At 53.2% G+C, this 23,488-nt stretch overlaps 1 protein-coding gene across 1 annotated transcript; it reads left to right on the top strand.

Annotated features, from left to right (window-relative positions):
• Nucleotides 1-305: 305 nt before the first annotated feature.
• Nucleotides 306-22,726, top strand: TMPRSS13 (transmembrane serine protease 13). Its single transcript, XM_024103062.3, has 14 exons — nucleotides 306-533; nucleotides 1,432-1,516; nucleotides 8,583-8,760; nucleotides 9,876-9,986; nucleotides 12,387-12,509; nucleotides 13,421-13,550; nucleotides 14,806-14,898; nucleotides 15,885-15,928; nucleotides 16,960-17,119; nucleotides 18,079-18,251; nucleotides 20,131-20,229; nucleotides 20,869-21,011; nucleotides 21,275-21,427; nucleotides 22,270-22,726. Exons 3-14 carry the CDS (start codon nucleotides 8,700-8,702, stop codon nucleotides 22,282-22,284), a joined length of 1,305 nt encoding a protein of 434 aa, XP_023958830.1. The 5' UTR covers nucleotides 306-533; nucleotides 1,432-1,516; nucleotides 8,583-8,699; the 3' UTR covers nucleotides 22,285-22,726.
• The last annotated feature ends 762 nt before the right edge of the window (nucleotides 22,727-23,488 follow it).

Raw genomic sequence — 23,488 nt, 5'->3', positions numbered from 1 at the left:
TAATGTGAGCCTTGCCTTGAACAAACAATCTCTGAATGGAACAAAACCTCCGAGGGTCCCGCAGACTTTGAGTGTCACTGCCCATAACAGATCACCTGGCTCCTCACTAGGGGTGTCCAGGAATTGTTCTTCCAGAAAGATACGTCTGACCCTGGGGTGAGAACTAGGACCCCCTACCAGGTTCCTCCCAAGTTTCTGTTGCCTCTGTACAAAGGCCCCCCTGCCCAGCTGTCAGGAGCAGGCAGGACTGGCGGATGGGCCGGTATGTAAAAGGCAGGTATTTATATACTACGTACGGGGTAATTGGAAACAAACAGCCAGCAGAGCTGAGTGACAGGTCAGGCCGGTTTTCCTCTGTCAATTACCCTGGCAGTTACCACACAGGTGTGAGCCCGGACAGACTTTCTGTTTCATTCCCACAGAACTGCCTGCTCTCTTCGGCTCGGACACTCTCCAGAAAACCCTGGAGTTGGTGGCACTGTGATCCCCGGACTCCAGCCCTGGTGGCGGCCATGGGACGGGACAGCTGTCTGGTAAGCTTGCTCCTCCAGCTCCTTGCAGAGCCAGCAATGCAGGGAAGTAGGCTCCCTGAGATTGGGGTTTAATTAACGAGCTGCTTTCTTTGCATGTGATGGGTGATTTCTGTGGGGGGAACCTGGGTTTGTTCTCCTGCCCTCTCTGTAGGATGTTCCTCTCCAGGCAGCATGTTTGTAACAGATGGGAGAATTCAGTGGGGTAGGGAGGGAATCATGACTTCTGGGTTCTGTTCCCTGACACCGACCATCACTGCTCCATGCCTCAGTTTCCCCATTGGTAAAAGGGGCAGGATAATAGTTACCTTCCTTAGAAGGTGCTTTAAGGCTTAACCAGTGTTTGCCAAACAGATGGTGGCATTGTGCTAGGGAAGGGGATCTTACTTTTAGCTCAGTGGCATTGGTGAAATAGACCAGGACCTCATGGAAGTGCAAGGACCAGGGATTAGGCCAAATGCTCTGCTAGTGTAAATTGACCCTGCTCTGGTGAAGTCAATGGAGCAGCATCTATGTGCTCCCACAGCGTATGTGGTCCTGTGTTTGGTACAGAGAGGCAGTGTGATCCAATAGACAGAGCATGGGGCTGGGAGCCAGGAACTCCTGAGGTCTGAGCTCTGCTCTGTCCCTGCTTGGCCTTTTGCACGTCACTTAAGTGCCTTTCTGTGCCTCAGTTTCCCCATCTGTGCCATGGGGACAATATCTTAGAGTGGTGCTAATGCTGTAACGTGCTGTGTAGTGTTATCACAAAGACTTTGAGACTCTACTGACCTATGGCATGGGGAGGAGCTCCACAGTCCTGCTGTTCGTTTCTAATTATGATTTTCGCCCTCTTAGCAACCAACATCCAACCATAGACTCTCCTCTTACTGACATTTATCCCTTTCTGTTTGGCGAACAGTGATTGCTGTCTCCTATGCACTGTACCGAGGAGAAATAACCAGCCTGTTTGGTTTAACAGCTGCATCGACTTCGACTGATGCACAGTAAGTTCCTTGTCGTGGTGAAAACCTCTCTGTCTGCCACTCCTAGAGCTCCCCCCGGGCTGATGTAGCTTCCTGCTGCCCAGTATCAATCCCACGGTCTGGCCTAAGCTGAGTCCAGCTCTGAGTGATGTTGGAAGGCGAGGGGAGAGCAGCGCCTTTGCAAAATCAGGCCAGTCATTTGGGCACCCGCATATCGAGTAAATTACCTAACTTCAGGCTCTCACATTTGGCAATTTTGGCTTACCCTCTAGTTGAGAAAGCATGGACCTGGGAGTCAGGAGTCCTGAGGGCTGAGCTCAGCTCTGCTGCTGACTCACTGCAGGACCTTGGGTAAGCCCCTTCCCTGCTCTGTGCCTCAGTTTCTCCATCTGTAGAGTGGGTGGAATGGTGCTCACTCCCTTTACAGAGGGCTTTGAGATCTGTGGATGAGGGGCTTGTCTCACTGGCTTGCAGGAATCCGTTTCTGACCTGCTCCAGCTGACCCAACACAGAGCCAAGGTTTTAGCGTTGCAGAATGTCCCTTAATATGTCAGCATTATTCCCTTCTTTGTGCTGGCATCTTCTAAAGCGTCTGGTCTCTAAAGGGTCTGACCAGATTTGAAAGGGGAAAAGTCCCTGTGACTGATGGCCTTGCTCAGAGTCCTAATGACTGGGTGCAAAATAGATCCTTGCTGTCCCAGGAGATTTGGCAGCACCAGAGGAAAAATCCAAGATACCATTGCAGAATCAAGCAGACTTGGTTTTGCTTCGTCACACCACAGGTTTTGGTTCATTATAAACAGTCTCTGTTCTCACCTCAACTTCCTCTTATGATAGGGCATGAGAAGGGATCGTTTGTTTATACTCACAATGGGTGAAACTCCGGCCAGCACAGGGGCCTACTAATCCCTTAATCCCATCCAGAAGGTGCAAGTGAGGCATAAACCTTGTGCTGGCTCTGCAGTGGGAGGAATTTTGCCCATTGCTAGACACTCGGTCGGGTCATCGTTATTATGTTAACGCTCTATTTATCAGGCACCAGCAGTGCTATGCGAACGCACAAAAGAGCCAGGCCCTGCCTTCCGCTCTAGCTCAGAGAAAGGCAAATGAGTTCAGAGGCTAACAGCACGTTGGGTGATGATCCGGGGAATAAGAAAGAAGAAGAGCAGATATTTAGGCAGCTCATTTCAATTCATTCAAAACCGCATGTGTTGTTTGGTCTGCCACGGATCTCAGACTGAAATGATTCCTGTGACTTTCTGTTTCTGTTTGTTTCACCGTACCGTAAGGCCCTTTGGTGGTGTCCTTTCATTTTTGATTAAACACCCACTCTGAAGGTGCAGACAATTTCTAACTGTCTCTTGCATCTGCCTTCCCGTCATTGTTTGATTCTGAACACTGGCCTTCGGTCCATGCTGTCCGTCCGTGGTGGGTCTCCCTATGTTGTGAACTTCATGTTAGGGACATGGCAGATTGTCTCTCACTTGCAGTCTTTAAGTCAAGATGGGATTTCTTTTTGAAAAGATACCCTATTGCTCAAGCAAAAGTTCTGGACTGAGGCAGGAATTACTGGGTGAGGTTCTCTGGCTTGTGCTAAGCAACAGGGCAGCCTGGATTTTACCATAATGGTCCCTTCTGGCCTTAACATCTATGAATCTATGTTGCTGACGTGTTCCAGTTTTAATTCAAAGATTAAAACTGGAGATGGGCAAATAGTTAATAAAGTGCTGCCTGTGCATCTCCCCCTCCTTCCCCCCATCCCATCTCCCTGAGCAGGACACACAATGAGAATCAATAACTGTGGAGAAATCTGTTTGAAAAATATCAGGAAATTCAGCTGGAAATTACTCTACCAGCTCTACTTCAAACCTATTGGGCCCGATCCTCCACTGAGTCAATGGCGCTAGGCAGACTGACACCAGCGAGGATCTGGCCCATTCGTTTTCTAGTTTCTCTCCTCATTGTTTCTATCCCAACGTTTTGTGCATGATTCAGGCCCTGCAGCAGTGACCTCAGCAGCACCTTTGGCTCAAACCACGCACACACTTGTGCATTACTCAGCACACGTTTTCCGTGGCCAGCAACTTGAACTCCATGTTGTCTGGGTGACAGAAGACAGCACAAGCCCCTTATGCTACTTAAGTCCCACTTCAACCTTCCTTTGCCTGGTGCACAGAGATGACCTTTTTTTGCTCTCTCTGGATGTCTGGTCTGGCCACAAGCCCACCTCCAATGAACGCAATGAGACGATACAGAAACTCTCAGCCGAGCCTTGCTCATGGGACTGCAATGAGCTCCAACCGTGCAGTGAGCGTGGACCTTTTTGAAATTCAGGACCCTGTTGCTCCTGGTTAGCCACACTGTTCTCGGGGAGGATCTGAGAAGGGAGGCTGGTGAGGAGTACTTGTGGCACCTTAGAGACTAACACGGCTGCAACTCTGAAACCTGGTTATTTCAGTGAAATTAAAAATAGCTCACTTCCTGGGCCGCTCCGTGACGAGCCAAGTCCTGTGGGAAATGACAGTAAGGCAAATTGCCCTTGTTCTCCTCCACTCCGGGAGTGTGAAAGCCTCTGGAGGGGCCCAGGTAGGAAGTGACATCTCTGCTCCTCTGCGTGTTTTGGGGGAAGGGCAGAGAGCCACTCACTGCCCACCTTGCTAACCCTGCTGGGAATCCTGACTCACTGCTGGCTCAGGCCTTGGCAGCTCACTGGTTGTGAGCCGGGGTTGTGCTGATGGTGTAGGCAGGTGAATGCCACTAGGGACTAGCTGGTCAGGAGCGATGCTGAGGTCACCACGGTAGCGGTCGCACATAGCGACTCTGAGGTCAGAAGGGAGAGCTGTGGAGAAGGACGAGGCCGCTCTTCCCTATTGAGGGAACAACCCCCAGCGTGCTGCTGGCTCTGTCTGGGTGAGGGTTAGTCCCCCCGGCCTCACGCAGATGTTTAGCTCATGCACTGAAGCATGAGGCTTGACTTCCCTTGTTGCTGTTAGCTTAGGACCTGCCCATTGCTTACTGAAGTCAGCAGGAGTCTTTCTATTGATTTCCGTGGGCGTTGGATCGGGGCCTCAGCTGCCTGTACGTGTTACTGAAGGAGGCAGTGTGCTCTGATGGGACTGAAAGCCAAGAATCCCAGAGAGCTCTGCTCCCAGCTCCGTGACTGACCCCTCGGTGAGCCCCTCTGGCTAACGTTTTAAAGGGTGACCAGGCAAGTTTGGGTGCTCAGTTTGAGACATCCGGATTTAAGGAGGTGCTGAGCACTCACAACTCCAGCTGGAGCCCATGGACCTGTGGGTGCTCAGCACCCCTGGCAATCTGGCTTTGGTGCATCACGCTGAGCACCCAAACTTAGCCGCCGCTTTTGAAAGCGTTGATGGCACTTCTCTGTGCCTCACTGTCCCCGCCAGTGACGCTCTGGCTGTGAGCCAGTGGGGTTGGTCATGGGAATGGTCATAACATGAGCCATGCTTTAAAAACCCACCCACAGTCTTTGAGTCAGTGACCTGTTGTGCAGTGAATTCCGTGGGTGGGGTAGGCTCTAGGTGAACCAGCCAGGGGCGGCGCCAGGGTTTTTTCCACCCTAGGCGGCGGCGCTCCTCCTCTGAGCATTCAGGGGGCCTGGGGTCTTCGGCGGCGGGGGGGTCTTTCCGCTCCACGTCTTTGGGGCACTTCGGCGGCGGGTCCCGGAGCGAGTGAAGGACCCGCCGCCGAATTTCCACCCAAGACCCGGAGCGGAAGGACCCCCCGCCGCCAAATTTCCGCTAAGGGTGGCAAAATGCCGCCCCCCAAATCCTGCCGCCCTAGGGTCGCCTAATGGAAGCGCCGGCCCTGGAACCAGCGTTACTGCTGTGTGTTGTACGTAGACTGCCCGTGTTCTGGGATGGGCAGCTTTCACTTGACCTTTCTTCATTTTGTGTCGCTCAGTTTAATCCCCTCGACTTGTTTTTAAAGGGCCAGGAAGACCCACAAACATCACACGATACGACCAGATTTAAGGGGACTTCAGTCAATGGCCTTACTCAGCCATGTAACATTGGAAGAGACCTCTGCGGGGCCTGATCCAAACCCATTGAAGTCAAGGCTAAAGGGGAAAGGCTCCCATTTAGATCAAGAGGCCTGAACAGGTTAGCTCTCAGGTGATGTACGGGCCAGGGCTCAAGAAGGAGGCACCCCCTCATTTTAAGTGTGTTGCAGGAGTGGCATAAGTAGAGTGGGGCAAAATTTTGGCTGAAACTTTTTCTGAATTTGTGTCGTTTTTCACTGAATTGTTTAAAAGAAACAAACAAAACAAATTCCAAAAAAGTCAAAACGTTTTGATGTTTTGATCCGAAAGGATTTCTGGTTTAGAAATTTCCTTCAGTGGTATCTAAAAAATGTCAAAATGTTAAGAAAAGCTAAAAATCCAAACGAGACACTTCGGTTGACCCAAAACGAGATTTTTTTTTTCAACGTTATGATGGTTTTCAGGTCGACCCAAAACATTTTGATTTTTATTATTTTTCTGAATTCCAGAGAACTGACAAATCAGTCAAGTATCAGAGGGGTAGCCGTGTTAGTCTGAATCTGTAAAAAGCAACAGAGGGTCCTGTGGCACCTTTGAGACTAACAGAAGTACTGGGAGCATAAGCTTTCGTGGGTAAGAACCTCACTTCAAAATCAGTCATTCACCTTCTGCAACTGGTCAGTGCAGGCAAGCCTACAGCCCCGTCCCAGCAGCCTTTTGTGATATTGTTGTGTTCCACCAATGGGAAAAAAGAGAAACTAGTCTGATTGTAGGAGGGGTAGGGATATCTGTGCTGACTCACCCAAGGAACTTACACATTACATTTTAACAAAGGGCTTGAAGGTATTTACTGAGTCTGCAGTGAAATGTGACAGCCTTCCAATGCACACATGAAAGAATCTGCCATTCTCATAGCAAATTGGGCAAAACTAGGCCAAATAAAATACTGAATAAGAAAATTCAGCTGGAATCAGGGTAATATATTAACTGCATGACAAGCTCTTGTGATTTCATCCTGAGTCTCTCAGTGTTGGGTGGTTTTCTTCAAGCCCAAGCTCCTGCAGTCATGTGAATACACCAGCATCTCAGTTTTCATTTTTTTTAAAAAAGGAAGTTCCTGGTTGTGGAGAAAAGCTTGGAAAAGTGACCCCTACAGGTTCTAAAGCCAGAGGGCAAATGGAAGGAACTCCAAAGATATGAATTTCAGCTGATCTCATGACTTTTTGGAGCCTGACTCGTGATTTTTGAATGTTTGGGGTTGGCAGAACTGTATTAAGTCCTGGCTCGTCAGGGGGCACGTCCCTTGCTTATGGCATACACCAGGGGTAGGCACCCTATGGCGTGCGTGCCGACGGCGGCACACGAGCTGATTTTCAGTGGCACTCACACTGCCCGGGTCTTGGCCACCAGTCCGGGGGGTTCTGCATTTTAATTTAATTTTATATGAAGCTTCTTAAACATTTTAAAAACCTTATTTACTTTACATACAATAGTTTAGTTATATATTATACACTTGTAGAAAGAGGCCTTCTAAAAACATTAAAATGTATGGCTGGCACGCGAAACCTTAAATTAGAGTGAATAAATGAAGACTCGGCACACCACTTCTGAAAGGTTGCCGACCCCTGGCATACGCCCTTCCTATGTTGTGTAGAGATGGGCATAAGAAAAATCCCAGTGGCCAATGATTTAGGCCCAAACCTAACAGCTCAGGCTCCCTTCCATCACAGTGATGTATCCAATGCCCTTGAAAGGTTAGTGCCCAGGATCTCAGATTAAACAATGGCTGTCTGTCCTGAGGATGGAACGGTTCTGCCTTCTTTCACTGGGTGAGTATTCTCCCTCACTCAACACCTCGCTGGGGAAGCAGCTGCTTGGGGACAAGCCAGATCTTTCCAGGTCTGTTGCTTATGTCATGAATTAAGGTTTTGAGAGAGTTTCTGTGGGACAAATCATAAGTAAGCACCGAAAATGAGTGGACTCCCCTCAGGAGAAAGATCCCAAAGGATATAACCCTTGCATTTTTCACCTGGAGAAGGAACTATGAACTCCATGTTTGAACTCAATGTTTATGAACCATAAACATCTGACTTGCTTCCTCTTTGCACATACAATATGAAGGGGCTGACTCATAGCAAGTTCCTGGGCTCTCTCACTGCACAAGTGAAATTTTCTTTTTGCAAGTTCTCTGTTGCATGTGACTTTTTTACTGCTAAAATTAGCCAGAGATTTAAAACAGAAACCACATTATCAGCAAAAACAATGTTTGTTCTAAATTCAAAGCTCAGGCTGTCTCCAAGGAGAAATGGGGGGAAATGGCACACATATCTGGATTAAATTAATAAAGCACTCAGGAGAGATGAATTTGAGTAGAGGAGATAAATATTCGGTCCCATATTCACACCAATCTGTTGTGACATAATCGCAGAGCAGCATTCCAGGGCTCAGGAAGTTTCGGGCTTGGAACACCAATTATAAAATGTTACTAATTAACAACTAGAAGTTACATTGGCATTTTCTGAATGAGTGACTCAGAGGACTTATATAATGATAGATACTCAGTTTCCAAACCTGGGTCCATAAATTGGGGCACCTAATTCCTCACCTGGGTGCTCACATGGACACTGAGACACTCTATGGGGAATCGAGCCACTAGTGACCGAGCTGAGTACCAAACGTGCAATCAGATGCCCTGAGCTAGGTGATCTGCTTGGAAAATTTGTTTGGCAGCCTCCAAAAGGAGAAAAACCAGAATGCTGCAGTGTGATTCTTTGCAAAGACGCTCAGCGTTTTCCAGCTCTGCAAGAGCTCTGGGAAGAGGCACCTCTAGGGCTTTCTTTGCCTCCACAGGCTGCCCGTTGTACCCTGGAGGTACAGCTGCTGGGACATTCAGCTACCAAAGCCAGCCAGCTCCTTCAGGAAGCCCTGTTAATGGGATTTCCTGGCTGCGCACATTGGCTCTTGCTTCATGAAGGCAAGTCTTCTAGTTGTCCCTGGGCACCCAGGCTGGCCTTTGGTTACAGGGACTATCATCAGGGAATCTCCAGTAGACTGTGTGAGTGATGGTGTTTTCTTTACCTACAGATCGGTCTGGCTCTGCCAAACAGCAGCCTCGCTCCCAACCCCTATGCCTCGTGAGCCAGCCGCCCCATCGCCAGCCCGTCTGCACATCCACGAGAAAGGGTCCGTGGGAGCAACTTCATGCCGGGCACTCCAGAGTCTGCACCGGCTCCACCACGATACGTGGCTTGTGACAACACAAGTAAGATGGGTGGGGCAGGTCTCTTGGCAGCTACAGCTACTGGGAAGTCCTTGCCTCCTGGAGAGGTTGGGTGTGTGCTTCCAGCCAGCCCTGGAATTGTGAGCCCCGGTCGTTCATGCATTAGCTCCCGCCACCCTGGGAGATGGGACTGGATGGTGCAGTCTCATATGGACTGCTGCTGATGACTGTGTCCTGTCACGCCGGCTGGCTAAAAGGAACAACCTCAGTAGGAAGCTGGCAGGCTCCCTGTGGCCTGTGGGATGCTGTGGCAGCAGTGGTAGGAGGGGAGGGAAAGCCCAGGGGGGTACGTTACTCTCCTGCAGAGCGATGTGTAAGGGGTGTACGTTACACTCCTTTGCACTCACTTAGATGCCTGTGGCCTGTGTGAGGGAGCCAAGTCCCATGGCAGGCAACCCCGGCTAGTGTCAGGAGCTGTACTCACAGCACCTTGTGCATCACCTCTGCACCTGGCCCAAGGGCGGGGTGCGCCCGGCTTTTAGGAATGGGGAGGTGACGCGGATGGCCTGTACATCCTGCCTGTGAGAACCAGGGCTTACACTAAAATTACCCGTAATGGGGACAACAATGGTATGGGCCAATCTAGCCTGGAGGCTGCCAGTTCAAATCCAGCCCACATCTGCCATGACGGAGAGCTGCTGTGCGGCGGCCTGGGTGGCATGTGTTCCCGGGTCCCAGAAAACACTGTGGTGAGCAGCTGGGCTCTCAGTCTCAGCAGAGGGACCAAGGAATGAATGTGCGAGGAGGACGAAGCCTCTCTCCGCCCTAGCAGGAGCCTGGGCGCATTGTCAGGGGAAGCCTTGGGGTGCTTGCGCTGCCTCTGCCAGTGGGAAGCAGCTAGCCTGGGATCCCTGGGCTGGAGCGGGAATGGTGCGTGCTAGGGACACCTGCTTCCCTGCCTGTCAGAAATGACATGTGCCTGTTGGCGAAGGAGCAATCACACATCCCCAGACATGCCTTCGCGGGCTTAGGTAACTAACACCGCTGCCATGTCCAAAGGGCTGAGCGTCCCTCCTCTCCACTGGGGGGAGCTTGGACGGGAATTTCTCTGCAACCATGTGCACTAGTGACTGTGTTTCTGTCATCCCAATCCCCAGTGTCCCCAGCGGCAAGGTGCAAGGTCCCGTCGTGCATGGGCCAGAAGAGGCTGGCGCTGATCCTTTGCATCTCCTTTCTGATAGTCCTGCTCATTGCCCTCATCCTGCTCTGTGAGTCCTTTCCCCTTCGTTAGCCGCCAGCAAAGCTGGCCTGTCCTGGGGTGCAAGCCAAGTCCCTGCGTCCATCCAGGGGCTTGGCCCGCTGCGGGAAATAGGTCACCTAGGTTTGGGTTTGGGCAGGCCAAGCGCAGCTACTGGCCTGCCAGCACGGTTCTGGGACTAGAAATGCTAACAGGAGGGAACCCGACACCCTGAAAAGAAGACAAGTACTTAAGGACCTGCAGGGCCGGCTCTAGGCACCAGCAAAGCAAGCACGTGCTTGGGGCAGCCCAGTTCCAGGGGTGGCATTCAGGTTTTTTCCCTTTGTTTGTTTGTTTTTTTGCTTCGGCAGTTGTGCTCTCGAAGCTTGGGGCGGCACATTTTTTGCTTGGGGCAGCAAAAATCCTAGAGCCAGCCCTGAGGACCTGATTCAAAGCTCATTGAAATAAATACAAAGACTCTCATTGCTTCCAGTGGGCTTTGGAGAGCCAGAAATGAAAGTCATTTCCCCATTCTCACATTCTTTAACCTGCCCAGCATATGCTACTTTTGGCCTGTCCCATCGTGCAACGAGACATAGGTCTGAGTTGTAAGGCTTGCGTCAGCAACCACGCTCCCCTAAAGTTCAAGGCTGTTCAGATTTGGCCCATTATAGAGGGGAGCATGAGCTGGGATTTTCTGACTTGGGTCCAAAGTTCCCTCGAGACTGAAGACGGTTCAGATCTGATGTTCCACTCTGGGCTCAGCTTAATAGACATGGACTAGAGATTTATGGTCTGTATTTTCTGTGTCATATACAACCTCTTGGTTTAACACCATTGATTTGAGACTGATAGACTAGAAGGGGGTTAATTAGGAGCTCAGCTGGTCCCCACTCCTCCTAGCTCCTCATATCCCGCTGGGTGCGTTTGATAATTGTTCCTGTCAACTCCAGCCACAGCCTGGGAGCTGCAGGCTAGCACATAATGGCACTGCCTGGCTGTCAGAAGGAGGCAATGCAGCTGCAGTGCTAAGGGTGTGATTCCTGGAAAGATGGTCCAGGCGGTGGGATGCCTCCATCCTTCTATTTCTTGAGTTTTCCTGACACCTGCTGGACACCTGGGAGCAAAGAATTTCACTAGGAAATTAAAACAACATCCTTCTCTCTTTATGGCCCTTTCTGCCTAGTGTTTTAGATGTGACATGCACCCAAGTAATCAGAGGCAGATGGTTAGATGTTTAGATAAGCCCAACACTTTCCATTTCCTGCAAATATTTTCAAGTGTGGCCACAGCTATCAGCACATATGCTAGTCCCTCCTCCTCTGGGTTAATTTCTGTGCCAGGCACACAGCCAGCGGAGAATTAGTAAGAGCTCACCAAATGGAAAGGGAAAAATCAGCAGAGACAGAAAAGTTATTTTCCAGGTTTTACAGATAATGAAGAGGTTGTTTTTTCTAAACTCCTTTGTCAAATCTAGCTGCTAGTTTTCCTTTCATCAGTTGCATTATTGAGCCTCTGCAGTCTCAAGTGGATTTAGAGCATTTTTACTGGGCGAATATTTTGCAGATGCAAATTAAAACTGCGTGACGTGAGACTGGATTTTGAATGGAGCTGAGTCAAATGCAGCAGTTTTGGATTGCCTGGGACGAGGGTGGGGATCAGGTGAACTAGAGATTGGCCTAAACCAAACTCTGGATCTGACCTTGAGATCCCATGGGCAGAATCCCAGCTCGGAAGATGCCCAGTCAGATTTGGCCCATAACAGCCTGAGGTTTGAGCTGTGACCCATGATCCAGGCTCAGACGTTGCATCCAGTGTTTGGGCGGGGCCCATTTCTGCTGTGAACTCTTTTCTGGGTGTCGTCCATGCGTTTCCAGGGGGCCAGGTTCTGGAGGTTTCAGAATGAGTTTTGTCTGTGTCATTTTCCAGACAGTTGCTCATGAGGGCGGGGGAGGGGGGGGCGTGGGGCAGGCTGTAGCACTGATATGGGGTGGGCGCTTGAGTCGACAAGCACTTGGTTTGAGTGTGGGGGCATTGGAGGGAGGGGCATCGGGCTGAGTGATCCTGCTCTTTACTGCTTGCAAACAATGGCAGGATTACGTTGGAGCAGGATACCATGTGAGGGGGATTGCGCCTGGAGAGCATCCTCTCCGTGTCCCTCACCGGGACTTTGGAGCAACCACAACAGGGACTGCTCCAAAAACTCCAGCCCAGGTTTTGCTTTCTGCAAATAAATGCCCATGCAGTGAATGCCCATGCAGCTAGTGCAGGTCTGGGAGTGCAACCATGCCCTGGCTGGGGTGTCTGGGGCCTGGGGTGAAGGAGCTGCCGGGCCCAGGATGGAATTGGCTGGCAGGAAATATCCCCTCCCAGCGCAGGTGACCTCCCCGCCATGACTGTCTCCAACTCACCTCTGTCTGTTTGCTTGCAGTCCTGTTCTGGCGGTCGAACACTGACTTTCTGTACAAGGAGCCGGCTGAGAGGTGCAGCCACCAAGCCGTGCGCTGCGACGGGGTGGCCGACTGCTCCCAGAAGAGCGATGAGCTGGACTGCGGTAACACACCTGGGACGCAGGGGTCCCGCAGGGCGAGCGGGGAGCGGGACAGGCTCTAGAGTCAGGCTGCTGCTTTCATCCCTGCCCCATGCCCTGTCTTAGGGCCTCGTGCTCTAGGCTCTGAGTGAGCCCCCAGATGTGACCAGGTCCCTGGGGCAGGAGTTTGCACTGATGCCAAAGACGGCACAAGGGCATGGGGCTCAGGGAATGCTGAGACCCCCGACGTGCAGTACCTGGGCAGGGCTGGGGCCCCTGGCGTGAGGGGGGGCAGCGGCTGGGCTGACAGGGTGTAGTCATGGACCTGATTTTTGCTCTCACATGTTGGGCAGCGCCTGAAGCTAGTGCGTGTGATGACTGTGGTGAGGCCTGTGTGGGGTTAGCTGGTGCTCCCAATTCCCAGGGGGATTCAGAACTGGCACCAATTACACACACACGGCACCGCCGACAGCCCCGCAGGGAGGCCAAGGCTGGAGGGGACAAAGGGGCTGGGCTGGGCTCTCCCTGCACTGGTGTCCAGTGAACAGGGTGAGGCATGTTGGCCGGGGCTGCACGGAGGACGCTAGTTCTGCCCTTGGCTGCCCCTGCCCCCTGGAGAAATGGAGGCCTTTGGTCCCCAGCTGTCGCCTGGTGCTGGGGTGGAGCTCACTGTCACACTGCACATCGGGGCTCTCCTCACCCCCTGGGCCTGGCACCTGTCAGTTCAGTGGGGCTGCTCCTGGTTTACGCCTCTGGGCAGGAGAGGAGAATCAGCCTGGTCATTTGCCAGCTTTTGTGCATGACGATGACACAACGGCCCAAGTTCAGTCCTGGTGCAAGTGGGCTGGGCTCTTTGCCAGGCCCGGGTGAGCTGCAGCTGCAGTACTGCCTGTAGCCCCTGCTGATTCGGCTGTCTCCTTCCTTTGCGCCTGCAGTGCGGTTTAGGTGGGATCAGTCTCTGCTCCACGTCTACTCCAGCACAGAGAATCAATGGCTGCCTGTCTGCAGCAGTGCCTGGAACGACTCCTTCTCCAGGAAGACCTGCCAGCAACTGGGATTTCAAAGGTAAGTCCCCAGGGATGGAAGCCAGAGAGCCCAGCCCACGCCCGAAATGACCTGCTCCCGGGCTCCCCACGTCCAGGGGCAGCTTTCCAAAGGCACAAGGGAGCGTGAAGTGCTCAGCCCCCAGGCACTGCCACTGGGCCCCTACCAGCCCTTTGTCCTTTGAAAATCTCTCCCACAAGGGCTTCCGGTCACCAGGTACTTCCCCCTCCCTTGTCATTGCTCTGTGGTTGCTAGCTGCTGAGGGCTGCATGGACTCCTCTGTTTCTCTCTGCACCTTCCCTGCCTGGCGTTCGCTAAGTCACCCCTGGGGTTTGCAGCAAGGGGAGTCTGAGCTGGGAATGGGAGGGAATGGAACTGATCCAGGCACAGCTGTTATTGGAAGGGGAGTCAAGGGGCTTGTCTACAGTGGGAAACCCCCATGTAGCTGCACTGTCCCGTTGCAAACTCCCCCCAGTGCAGACGCACAGCACCCCTGCAAGAAGTGACTTGCACTGGTGCAGGTTTCCCAGGTTGTTTACACAAGCAATGGTGCAAATAACTTTTGACACTAGTGCAGTGCCTCTGTACTAGGATTTGCATCTGTACGGCTAACCTGTCAGCGCAGCAGTGCGAAAATCCCCGGGAGAGACCAGCTTGAGGTCTAGTGCAACCCACATTAGGATCTTTGCCCCTCTCTAGTGGCTGGTTCACATCAGGCTACTGCAGCTGCCAGCTAATGGGTCTGTCTTCACTGCACCTAACCACCCACAGCTGGCCCAGGTCAGCGGACTCAGGCTCATGGCGCTCAGGCGGTGGGGCTGTTTCATTGTGGGGTAGATGTTTGGGCTCAGGCTGGAGTCCGAGCTCTGGGACCCTGCGAGGGGGGAGGGTCACAGCAATTTTCAGCTGACCCGGGCCAGCTGTGGCCGTGCCATGGATCTTTTATTCCAGTGTAGCCATATCTTTGAGCCCCTTGCTGTTTGCTCTGGGGGGCTTGGGTTCCCGCCCCTCTGGTGACCCAAGCAGGGGTTTGGTATAAACGCGCAGTGGGTGAAGACCTAGGTGCTAATCCAGACTGGGGGACTCGGGAACTAGCGCTCTGTGGGGTTCGAGTGCCAGGGCCACGTCACAGAACCAGCCCGCAGTTCAGTGGAGGGGAGACGCCCCTCTCTGGGCTACAGGATTTTACCCCTCTGCTGCATGCCTGATTTTCCCATTGCTGAGCAAGAGTTAAGGAAACCTGGCAGCATGACGTGGCTGTTCTATCTCCTCCCAGCATATCTCACACGGAGTACGTGCCGGCCTCCTTCCCTGGCAAGAGCCTCACTGTCATCCAGGAGCATCCCACAATCCAGCAGAGTCTCAACAGGTAATGAAGAGGATCAGTTGCCTTTTCCCTGCTCCTCCCTGTGTCCCCTTAGGGCCCCTCTGCCCACGGCACTGGCTGCACAGTCCCCTCTGAACTAACTCGGGGGAAAGGCCTGAGTTTGCTGTGGACACCGAAACGAGACCCCCTGCTCAGTGCGGAGTGGTCAGCAAAGCAATACGATGCTGGCCTGCCTACAGGACGGGAGGCAGGGAGGGCACCAGAGATGATTAGCGACCTGGCAAGGCGGGCTCTTTGCTTTCGAGAGTCTGTTGCTCTGGCCCAGTCTGGCAGCCCTGCTCGGAGGGGGACACACGGAGCCCCTCCACCATGGCAGCAATTCCAGGAAAGGGAGGGGAGGCGTGTGGCCAGAGCTCTGCAGGGGTTTGATCCCCTAAGGGATGGAGTGCTAATGACCAGAGGAGCAATCTAAGCAGTCTCCCGTCAGCTGGATTTCTGAGAGAACCGTGAAGTGCAGTTAGCCCCTGTGCTCGTTCTGCAGCGGGAACCCAGACAAAACTTCACGCACCCCAAGGAAAGTCAGGGCAGGTCTGAGCCTGCTGGAGAGAGGCCCAGGCTTTAGCAATGGCCCAGAGGTGCCTGGTGCTTAAGGGAGCCGAAGCACCTTGGAACAACAAACTCTGGTCTCACTTTACACCAGCGTAAATCTGGAGTGGCTCCAAAATAGTCAGCCCGTGTCTGTCTGCTACTGTGTGCACCTGCCAGGGGTGGGGCTGCAGCTGCGAGACAGAGAGCGGCAACCGGAAGGGATTTTCTAGGAAGTAAAGGGGAGACGTGATCTTGTAGAGAGAACTCCCATTCCCCTTTACTGAACAACAAGAGAGCATCTGCGTTACTTACGTGCTGGCTGAGCATGTCAGGACGGGCGGGAGGGTGAGGGACCATCCACTCGGACTCTTTCTCTTGTGCTGTCTCAGCGTGGGCCCGTGTTTGACTTTGTCTCTTGTTTGCTTTGTTCTCTCCTGCAGCTCCAAGTGTCCCACGGGAAAATACGTCTCCCTCCGATGCACAAGTAAGAGGGAGCTTTTACCATTGCCATAAAGCATAGACTTGGTGATAGGAGAACTGGGTCTAGAGCGGGTCTCGAAACCACTGAAAGAACTGGTGTGAAAATGGTTTGAAATTTTTACTGGTTTTTGAAAATGTTGCCAGATCCCAGTTTCTCAGCAGTTGGTTGGAAAAGTGAGAGAATTTTCATCCAAAGTTTTCAGGGTTTTATTTTTTTTCATTGAAATTTTGAATTTTCAATGAAAATTTGAACTGAAAAACTGAAGTTCACAAAATTTTGATCAGCTCAACTGATCTCTTGTGACATCATGTCAACTGCCATGTTTTCTTTATCAAAGTTTTACTCCTTTCTTTCTTTCTTTCTTTCTTTCTTTCTTTCTTTCTTTCTTGGCAGACTGAAAATATCAGTCTGTGCTATTGTCTATTTCTGTGCTCACTTTCCTAGAACTGGTCATCTATCCTACTCTACTCATCTCTGTATTCACCTATCTGTCTGTCACAACGCAGGGGTTTTTAAGGTGTCTGTCACTGATATCTAAATAAAAAACCCCTTTTCTTACCCCTCCAGCTCAGTGGAATATATATTACTTAGCACACTAGCTACCCTATTGCACTGTGGGTATAAGTAATGGCCCGTGCAGTTCAAAGCCGCAGGGGTCAGAGAGTCCAATTGTCCAGCTGGATTGTAAAAGTGGAGGCTGAATGACTTCAGACTCCCCTCCCCGGCATGCAGCCAGCACTGTACAGCTGTCTAGGGTATTACTGGGTTCTCTTTGCAGTTCCACTGAAGCAGAAAGCCACTGCCACAGCTGGGGGCAGGATACTGGAACCGACGGGCTACTGACCTGGTCCGCTGTGTTCTCCGTGAGCTCGTTTTGCCAGGTGTGCGATCTGTTAGGTGATCCTGGAACACGCAGGTGGGCCTGGCCTGATTTTCCTGTCGAGGCACCTGGCTAAGCTAATGGACCTTTCGGAGTTTCCCCTCAGGCTCCCATGGGGAAGATTTGCTTCCTCAGCTTGTTTCTCTTCCTCCAGGCTGTGGACAAAGGACTTCTGGCCGCATCATTGGGGGGAACGAAGCTTCGGCGAGTAAGTGGCCCTGGCAAGTTAGTCTCCAGTATGGGCTGAGCCACATCTGCGGGGGGACAGTCATTGATACCCAGTGGGTGCTGACAGCTGCCCACTGCTTCTTCATGTAAGTGGTGCTCCTGCTAACTGGCTGTGTTGGCTGCAGCCAGCAAGGGTTGGTTTGGCTGCGGCTGGTGAGGGGAAGGGTCTAGGTGAGGAGAACCGGAGAAGCTGGGAATTATCGGCAGCCGTGTTCCACTCCCGGTCACAGTATTGAAATGCAGATGGACTCTGCGGGAGCTTGAGTCGCTCTGGATCAACGCTGATGTCACCTGGGATCAGAATTTGGCTCCCTCTCCCTGCTGGGACTTTAGATGCAGAATTTCCACTAGCTGTCAGCCACTAGAGGGCAGGATCGCAGCTGTGTTCCAGCCCAGCCCGGCTCCTGGAGCAGCTGCAGCTCTCCAGTGCAGACCAGCAGCCGATCCTTGCACAGGCGCCCGGTTTATATGTCATTATTTTAAGGTGGGAGCACCCACGCCTAGGGGTGCGCAGACAGGACGCCAATAGCAAACACACACCTCGGGGCCAATGGCTGGAATAAGAAATCACGTCCGTGCAGAATGTACAGCGAGATCTGTGCCGTAGATAGGAGAACAGGGAATTAAAGCACTGACCTGTGTACCCCGGTCAGGCTCAGACATACGTCCCGCTTGGATTAGGTCGAGCGACCCAACCCTCGATCAGCCTGGTGGAGAAGTTGGTAGGGAGCAGAGTCTGAGCTGAACAAAACGGGGAGATGGCTTTTCGTGCCATTTTTTAACTCCAGTCCTTGAAACCAAGTGCTGGAGGGAGGCTAGAATCTGGCCTGCAAACCCAGCTATATGAGAAAAACGGGGGGCTACCAGAAGCTAGCTGAGGGCTGCCAATTCTAATCTGCTGTGCAGAATCCTGGCGTGGGAATGGTACTAAACCACAGCAGATTCCAGACCTGGTGCGTGAGCTGCCCCTGCGCTCGCCTGGCCTGGATTGGGCCATTTGCTCAGGGCAGTCACTGCATCACATCCCCTTTCTACGTCTGCTTAGGAACAGCGTGAAGATCCTCGATGAGTGGAAAGTGTATGCTGGGGCCTCCGACCTGTTCCAGCCTGCCAAGGGCATCCCCACCGCCCAGATCATCATCAACTCCAACTACAGCGACGACCTCGATGACTACGACATCGCTCTCGTGAAGCTCGCCACGCCCTTAACGATATCAGGTGAGGCTAATTCCCAACCTCCTCAGGCTGGGAGCTGCACGGCCTGTGCATCTGCTTGACTTGGCCAGCCAGATGCTCCTGTTCCCGGAAGCGAGGAAGGACTGACAGGAAGCTGGCAGATGTTTCAGGGGAGAAGAAACCCCTTGTCTCACTGAGTGGGAGAAAAGGGAAAGTACAGTCAGAATCCAGTACCAGGCGTGGTCTCTCCCAGCGATTCCAGATCTGAACTGTGATTGTTCTAACGGCCGCGCTGGCGCTGCCGTCTGGTCTGGTCCCACCTGCCTCACCCGTCATAACCAGAAGCGGGAGGTTCTGTGTCCAGAACTCAGGTGTCTAAGTTGTTGATGGTGCATGAGGCAGAACAGACTCCAGCACCCTCTCCCAGAGTGGCACCAGTTCCACAGGCCAGGCAGGGGCTAAGGCGTCTTTGGGCAGTGAAGTCTGACTCCAAGACACATGAAGAGCGGGGCGGAGGCAGAGACTGGGTAAGAAGGGGCCGGTTTTACACAGGCACTTGTCTGATTGTAATCAGTGTAAGGCCCACCCGTGTGCACAATGCTGGCTACCTGCAGAGCCTGACAGAGTCAGCGGGACTTTATGCAGGCAAAGGGACCCTCTGCATATCCGGTGGCAGGACTGGGGCTGATAGCCATCACCGGGCAGACAGGAGGCCGAGGGGGTAACACTGAGCTGTTAAATGGGTGTTCATTATCCTCCTCCTTGGCACCATGGGTGTGTGGGGTGAACAGCCCTGCACTGCTGAGCCATACAGAGAACATCTGTTGATTTATACCTGTAAAAATGGGTCCTGGGGGCTTCGTAGGCATGTTCATGGAGATCAGTTTTGGGTCTGGCTAATAGGATGTTGGGCAGATGACCTGGGAATGAGACCCCAATAGCACCAGTGAATGCACCCCCTGGAAGCACCATACAAACGCTATTACAGCCAAGACTTTTCCCCTCCCTCCGTGTAATTTGAAAACGGCTCCGTCCAGTGCTAAGGGACCAGCCTGAGAGCCATTGCCACGCGGTGTGTGCTAGGACGTGGCTTCAGGAGCACGCAGGGCATGGGCCTCATGCCTCCCAGCCCCTGGGGAGGTGCGCCCCAGGCCGATGGTTGCTGAGCCTTCTCGCTTGGCTTGGTCACAGTGAGGCTGTCACAGGGTGGCTGGCCCTGGCTCCCTTGTGCCAGAAGAGTTGCTCCCCTTTGTCCAGGCAAGGGGGCAGGGCAGCACCTGGGCTGTGAAGGACCAGAGAGAATCTGAGGGAAAGAGCTGGTGATGCAGAGCTGCCTGAGTGAGGGTCAGGAACGTATGCCGGAGAGCTGAACCCAGGGGACCAGTGAGGGGGCCCAGGGGCGCGATGGGCACTCCCTGGTGCGGATGATCTCCCAGTGGAGAGGCTGGGAAGAGTGGGTGCACTCCAGCTGGAAGGGCTGTGGTGGCTGTCCTGGCTCCGGGACACAGGAGGGCTGACAGAGTCTGGTGTGGTGGAAGATGCAGGAACGTGGTATGTGTTAAGTCAGTGGCCGAGAGGCTATGTGATTTGAAGGACTACTTGCCCTGGGGTGATAAAGGGGTTGTTTACACTGTGTGTTTGTAAACAATCAGCCCAAGGCAGGAGAGCCTGGCAGAGTCTCCTTGGGTTACCTGAGAGGAGAAACTGAGGCAGATGCACCAGTTCTGCCGTGGCCTGCTGCAGGAGGACACTCCGGGGGGGTCACCCGTTGACAGATGGTTAGTGGGACAAGACCCGACTTTAGTTCCTTCAGAGGACAACACTCCCTGCGGCGGCTGCTGGAACACCAGTGACTGCAGCTATTCCCTGGGGCATGTCAGACTCACTCTCTTTCCTTGTTTGGTGTTTTCCTCTCTTCCAGGGCAGGTCCGCCCCGCTTGTCTCCCGATGTCTGGCCAGACGTTCCGGGCTGGGAGGACGTGCTTCATCACTGGCTTTGGCAAAACCAGTGAGAACGAAGGTGAGAGCGGGGACTGAATCCGACATCCCTTTGGGGAGGGGCCACACGCCCTGCCGTGGCCTCTGTCCAGCCGGGCGGCACCATGGGGGAGCACCGAAAAGGCAGCTACGCATCGTGCTGCGGAGTACGGGGGGAGCCAGAATTTTCAGCCTGGGCCAATGACTCTGAGGGGCCCAACCTGAGACCTGCTGGTCCTGATTCTCAGAGGCGCTGAGATGCTGTTGCTGGAAGTCCAGCAGGTCCCGATCTGAGGACCCCCCCAATGAACATGCCTGAAACGGGTGGCCATTTTGCTAACGTGACTTTGATCTGTGAAGCCACCGTGAAGCCGTCTTTGAGAGGAAGCCCAGTGGTCTGAATTACGGAAACGGGGCCTGTGATTTCAGAGACGACCGTTCTGGGGGCACGGCTAAGAGCCAGTGACCTCCCTGCTGTGGGATTCTGTAGTACAAAGAGCTCATTCGCCATTCAGTGAAATCCTACGTTACAGTGATCCCTGTGGCACCTTTGCCTACGGCTGTGATGTGCCGGGGGCCTGCAGCGTGCGATCTAGCGGTGACAGCAGGTGGCCAGGGACTCGCTCTCCGTGTGCGAGCCACGGGCACTGCTTCACCTGTCCCCTTTCTGTCCCTGTTCCAGAGAACACCTCCTCAAAGCTGCGGGAGGCGGAAGTGAGACTGATCGACTACAAGATCTGCAACAGCAGTAGCGTGTACGAAGGCGAGCTGACCCCCCGCATGATGTGTGCCGGGGACTTGCAAGGAGGGAGGGACTCGTGCCAGGTGAGGCTTTTGCCAGTGTTCGTCTGGAAGGGCCTGCAGCCCTGCGCAAGGGTGGGGGTGGGCACCACGTTGATCCACAGACACCCCGCGTCTTAGCACAGACGTGTGGACGAGCTGCTCCTGGAGACGTGCTGTCCTGGGCACTGCCCCTGCCGGCACCTCTGGAGTGTGCACCGGCTGTGCAGTGACCTGAGACCTCTGTGCAAACCGAGTGCACGGCGGGGTTCCCTCCGAGTTCTCCTGACTCTGCCTTCCCACTCTAGGGCGACAGCGGCGGCCCCCTGGTCTGCGAGGATAACAGCCGGTGGTACGTGGCCGGAGTGACGAGCTGGGGAACTGGCTGTGGCCAGAAGAACAAGCCCGGGGTTTACACTCAAGTTACAGAGCTCCTCAGCTGGATTCACAGCAAAATGGAGGTGAGCCGGCCTCAGGACTGAGCTCCAGTGGGGAAAAGCGCCGGCCTCTGCTCCATGTGTGCAGGCGAATGCCATGGTCACCCTGGGCGAGAGCGGAGAATTCCAGCTGGCTCCCAAACAACTGTGACGGACCTCGGTGGCAATTGCCACCAGCCCCAGGTCCCTTGGCAAAGCACACGCCTTGCCTCCAGCTAGTGCCCTGGCTCTGGAGCCCCTGTTGAAATAGAGGCAGCAAGAAGGGAAATGAGGAAAAGTGTGAACACTAGATCCTCACCGGGAGTTATGGGGTGAAAGCTTCATCCCCTGCAATGCTCAGTGGGCCAGATTCTGCTCTTGATCCCACTAGTGTAACTCCAGAGTGATGGTGTCGAGCTCAGGGGAGTCACAGCATCCCCGAAGGCAGGATTTATCCCATTGTCTTTATGTCATTGTAGACAGGTTGTTAGACAGGAAAACAGGGTTCGGGCTGCAATAACTCCGCAGAGCCGCGGGTTCCAGGCTGGACCAGGCAGCCGTGTTGAGCACCAGCCTTTCCCGGGGCCCTGCCTGCTCACTGTGGGTGTTACAGATCCCCTGGTGCTTCCCCAAAGACTGGGGTTTGACTCGGTGCCTTTTGACCAAAACCACCCTTCCCCGCGGCACTACTCTGCCTCTGTGCCGCTGCCTATACAGTTACAGTTGTGGTGTATCACAACTCTGCTGAAACCAGTGGGAGCTAGGTTGTGTGGCACATGGAAATCAACACAACCCTGGAGCAGGTCGCTGCCCCAGACCCACGCGTGCTGCTTGAAGCTTTGGTGTTTCCTGTCTGACCTGCGCTCTCCTCCCTTTTCTCTTCCCAGAGTGAGAGTGACTAAGGACGAGGTGGGCACCTAGTGGGGCTGTGGCTTCTCCTGCTAACAGCTCCAGATGTAGTAAGATCTTCTGCGCTGTTCTGCTGTCACAGGGCAAAATTCCAGTGATCACCCTTCGAGCATGGACTGTCCGGAGGACTTATGACTTGGTGCTGCCCTGAAGCCCTGAAAACACAATGCCTCCAGAACGTCGAAGTCAATTCATTTTGCCAACAACCAAAATGGGAAATATAAGCAGAATATCAGGGGAAATGTCCCAGTGGTGTGAACTGGTGAAATATTTTTCCAAGGGAAGTGGCAGAAGCCCCATTACTTGACATTTAAAACTGGACTTGACAAAGCACTTGAAAATATCCTATAAGGCACAGTCCTGCACTGACGGGTCCTTTCTGTCTTTAAATTATACAATTCTTGTTGTCTTGTAAATAGAAAAGTCAGGCCTGTCTTCTCCGAGTCCTTCGTGTCAGAACCCAGGTGGACGGGCAGGTCAGTGCCGCAGGACGTGGTACCGGAAGGGAAAAGGCTGAAACTCACACGGCTCAGCCCCTTTGCATTCTGTTCCTTGCGTTACAGGGCCCCCCGCTTAGGATTAGGTGCTGTAGCAAGCCCTGGTCAGAAGCAGAGGCTGCCCCAAGGAGCTCCCTGTCTAAATCGATAGGCTGGGAGAAAGGAAGGATAATTCTTCCCATAGAGGGCCAGTGACTTGTCCAAGGTCACCCTGGGGCTCAGTGGCAGAACCAGGTCAGCCCAATGCCTTAGCCACAGGGCTGCCCTTCACCATTCCTGCGGGTAGTAACGTGTAGTTCTCCTGTCAACGTCCACACGCAGCTGCCTCTGCACCTAACGGCCCATGTCGTCATAGCCTCTCGCAGTTGTCAATGGACCGGATTTGAACGATTTGTAAATGAGTTTGTTTGTATCATGTAGAAATATCTGATGGTTTTTTTTTTTTTATGGTTTCAAAATGACCTGCCCAAGCAATCCTGCTGGTGTCTGTCCCAGCACCACTGCCCTTCACCACGCTGCTGATGTGGAGGTGAACTACTGCAGGGCCAGATACAACACAATGTGTGTCCTAGTGGACAGGATTATACACACCAGCTGGAATTCTGGGGAGGAAATCTGTGACTCGTGGGGAAGTTTAGGAGCAGAGGAAAGGTAGAAAATTCCAGATATAATGGGAGCTGCCTTAAAAACACACCAAGCA

Source organism: Chrysemys picta, chromosome 16 (genome assembly GCF_011386835.1).
Source record: "Chrysemys picta bellii isolate R12L10 chromosome 16, ASM1138683v2, whole genome shotgun sequence".
NCBI lineage: Eukaryota > Metazoa > Chordata > Testudines > Emydidae > Chrysemys > Chrysemys picta.
This window is presented reverse-complemented; position numbering and strand designations above follow the sequence as displayed.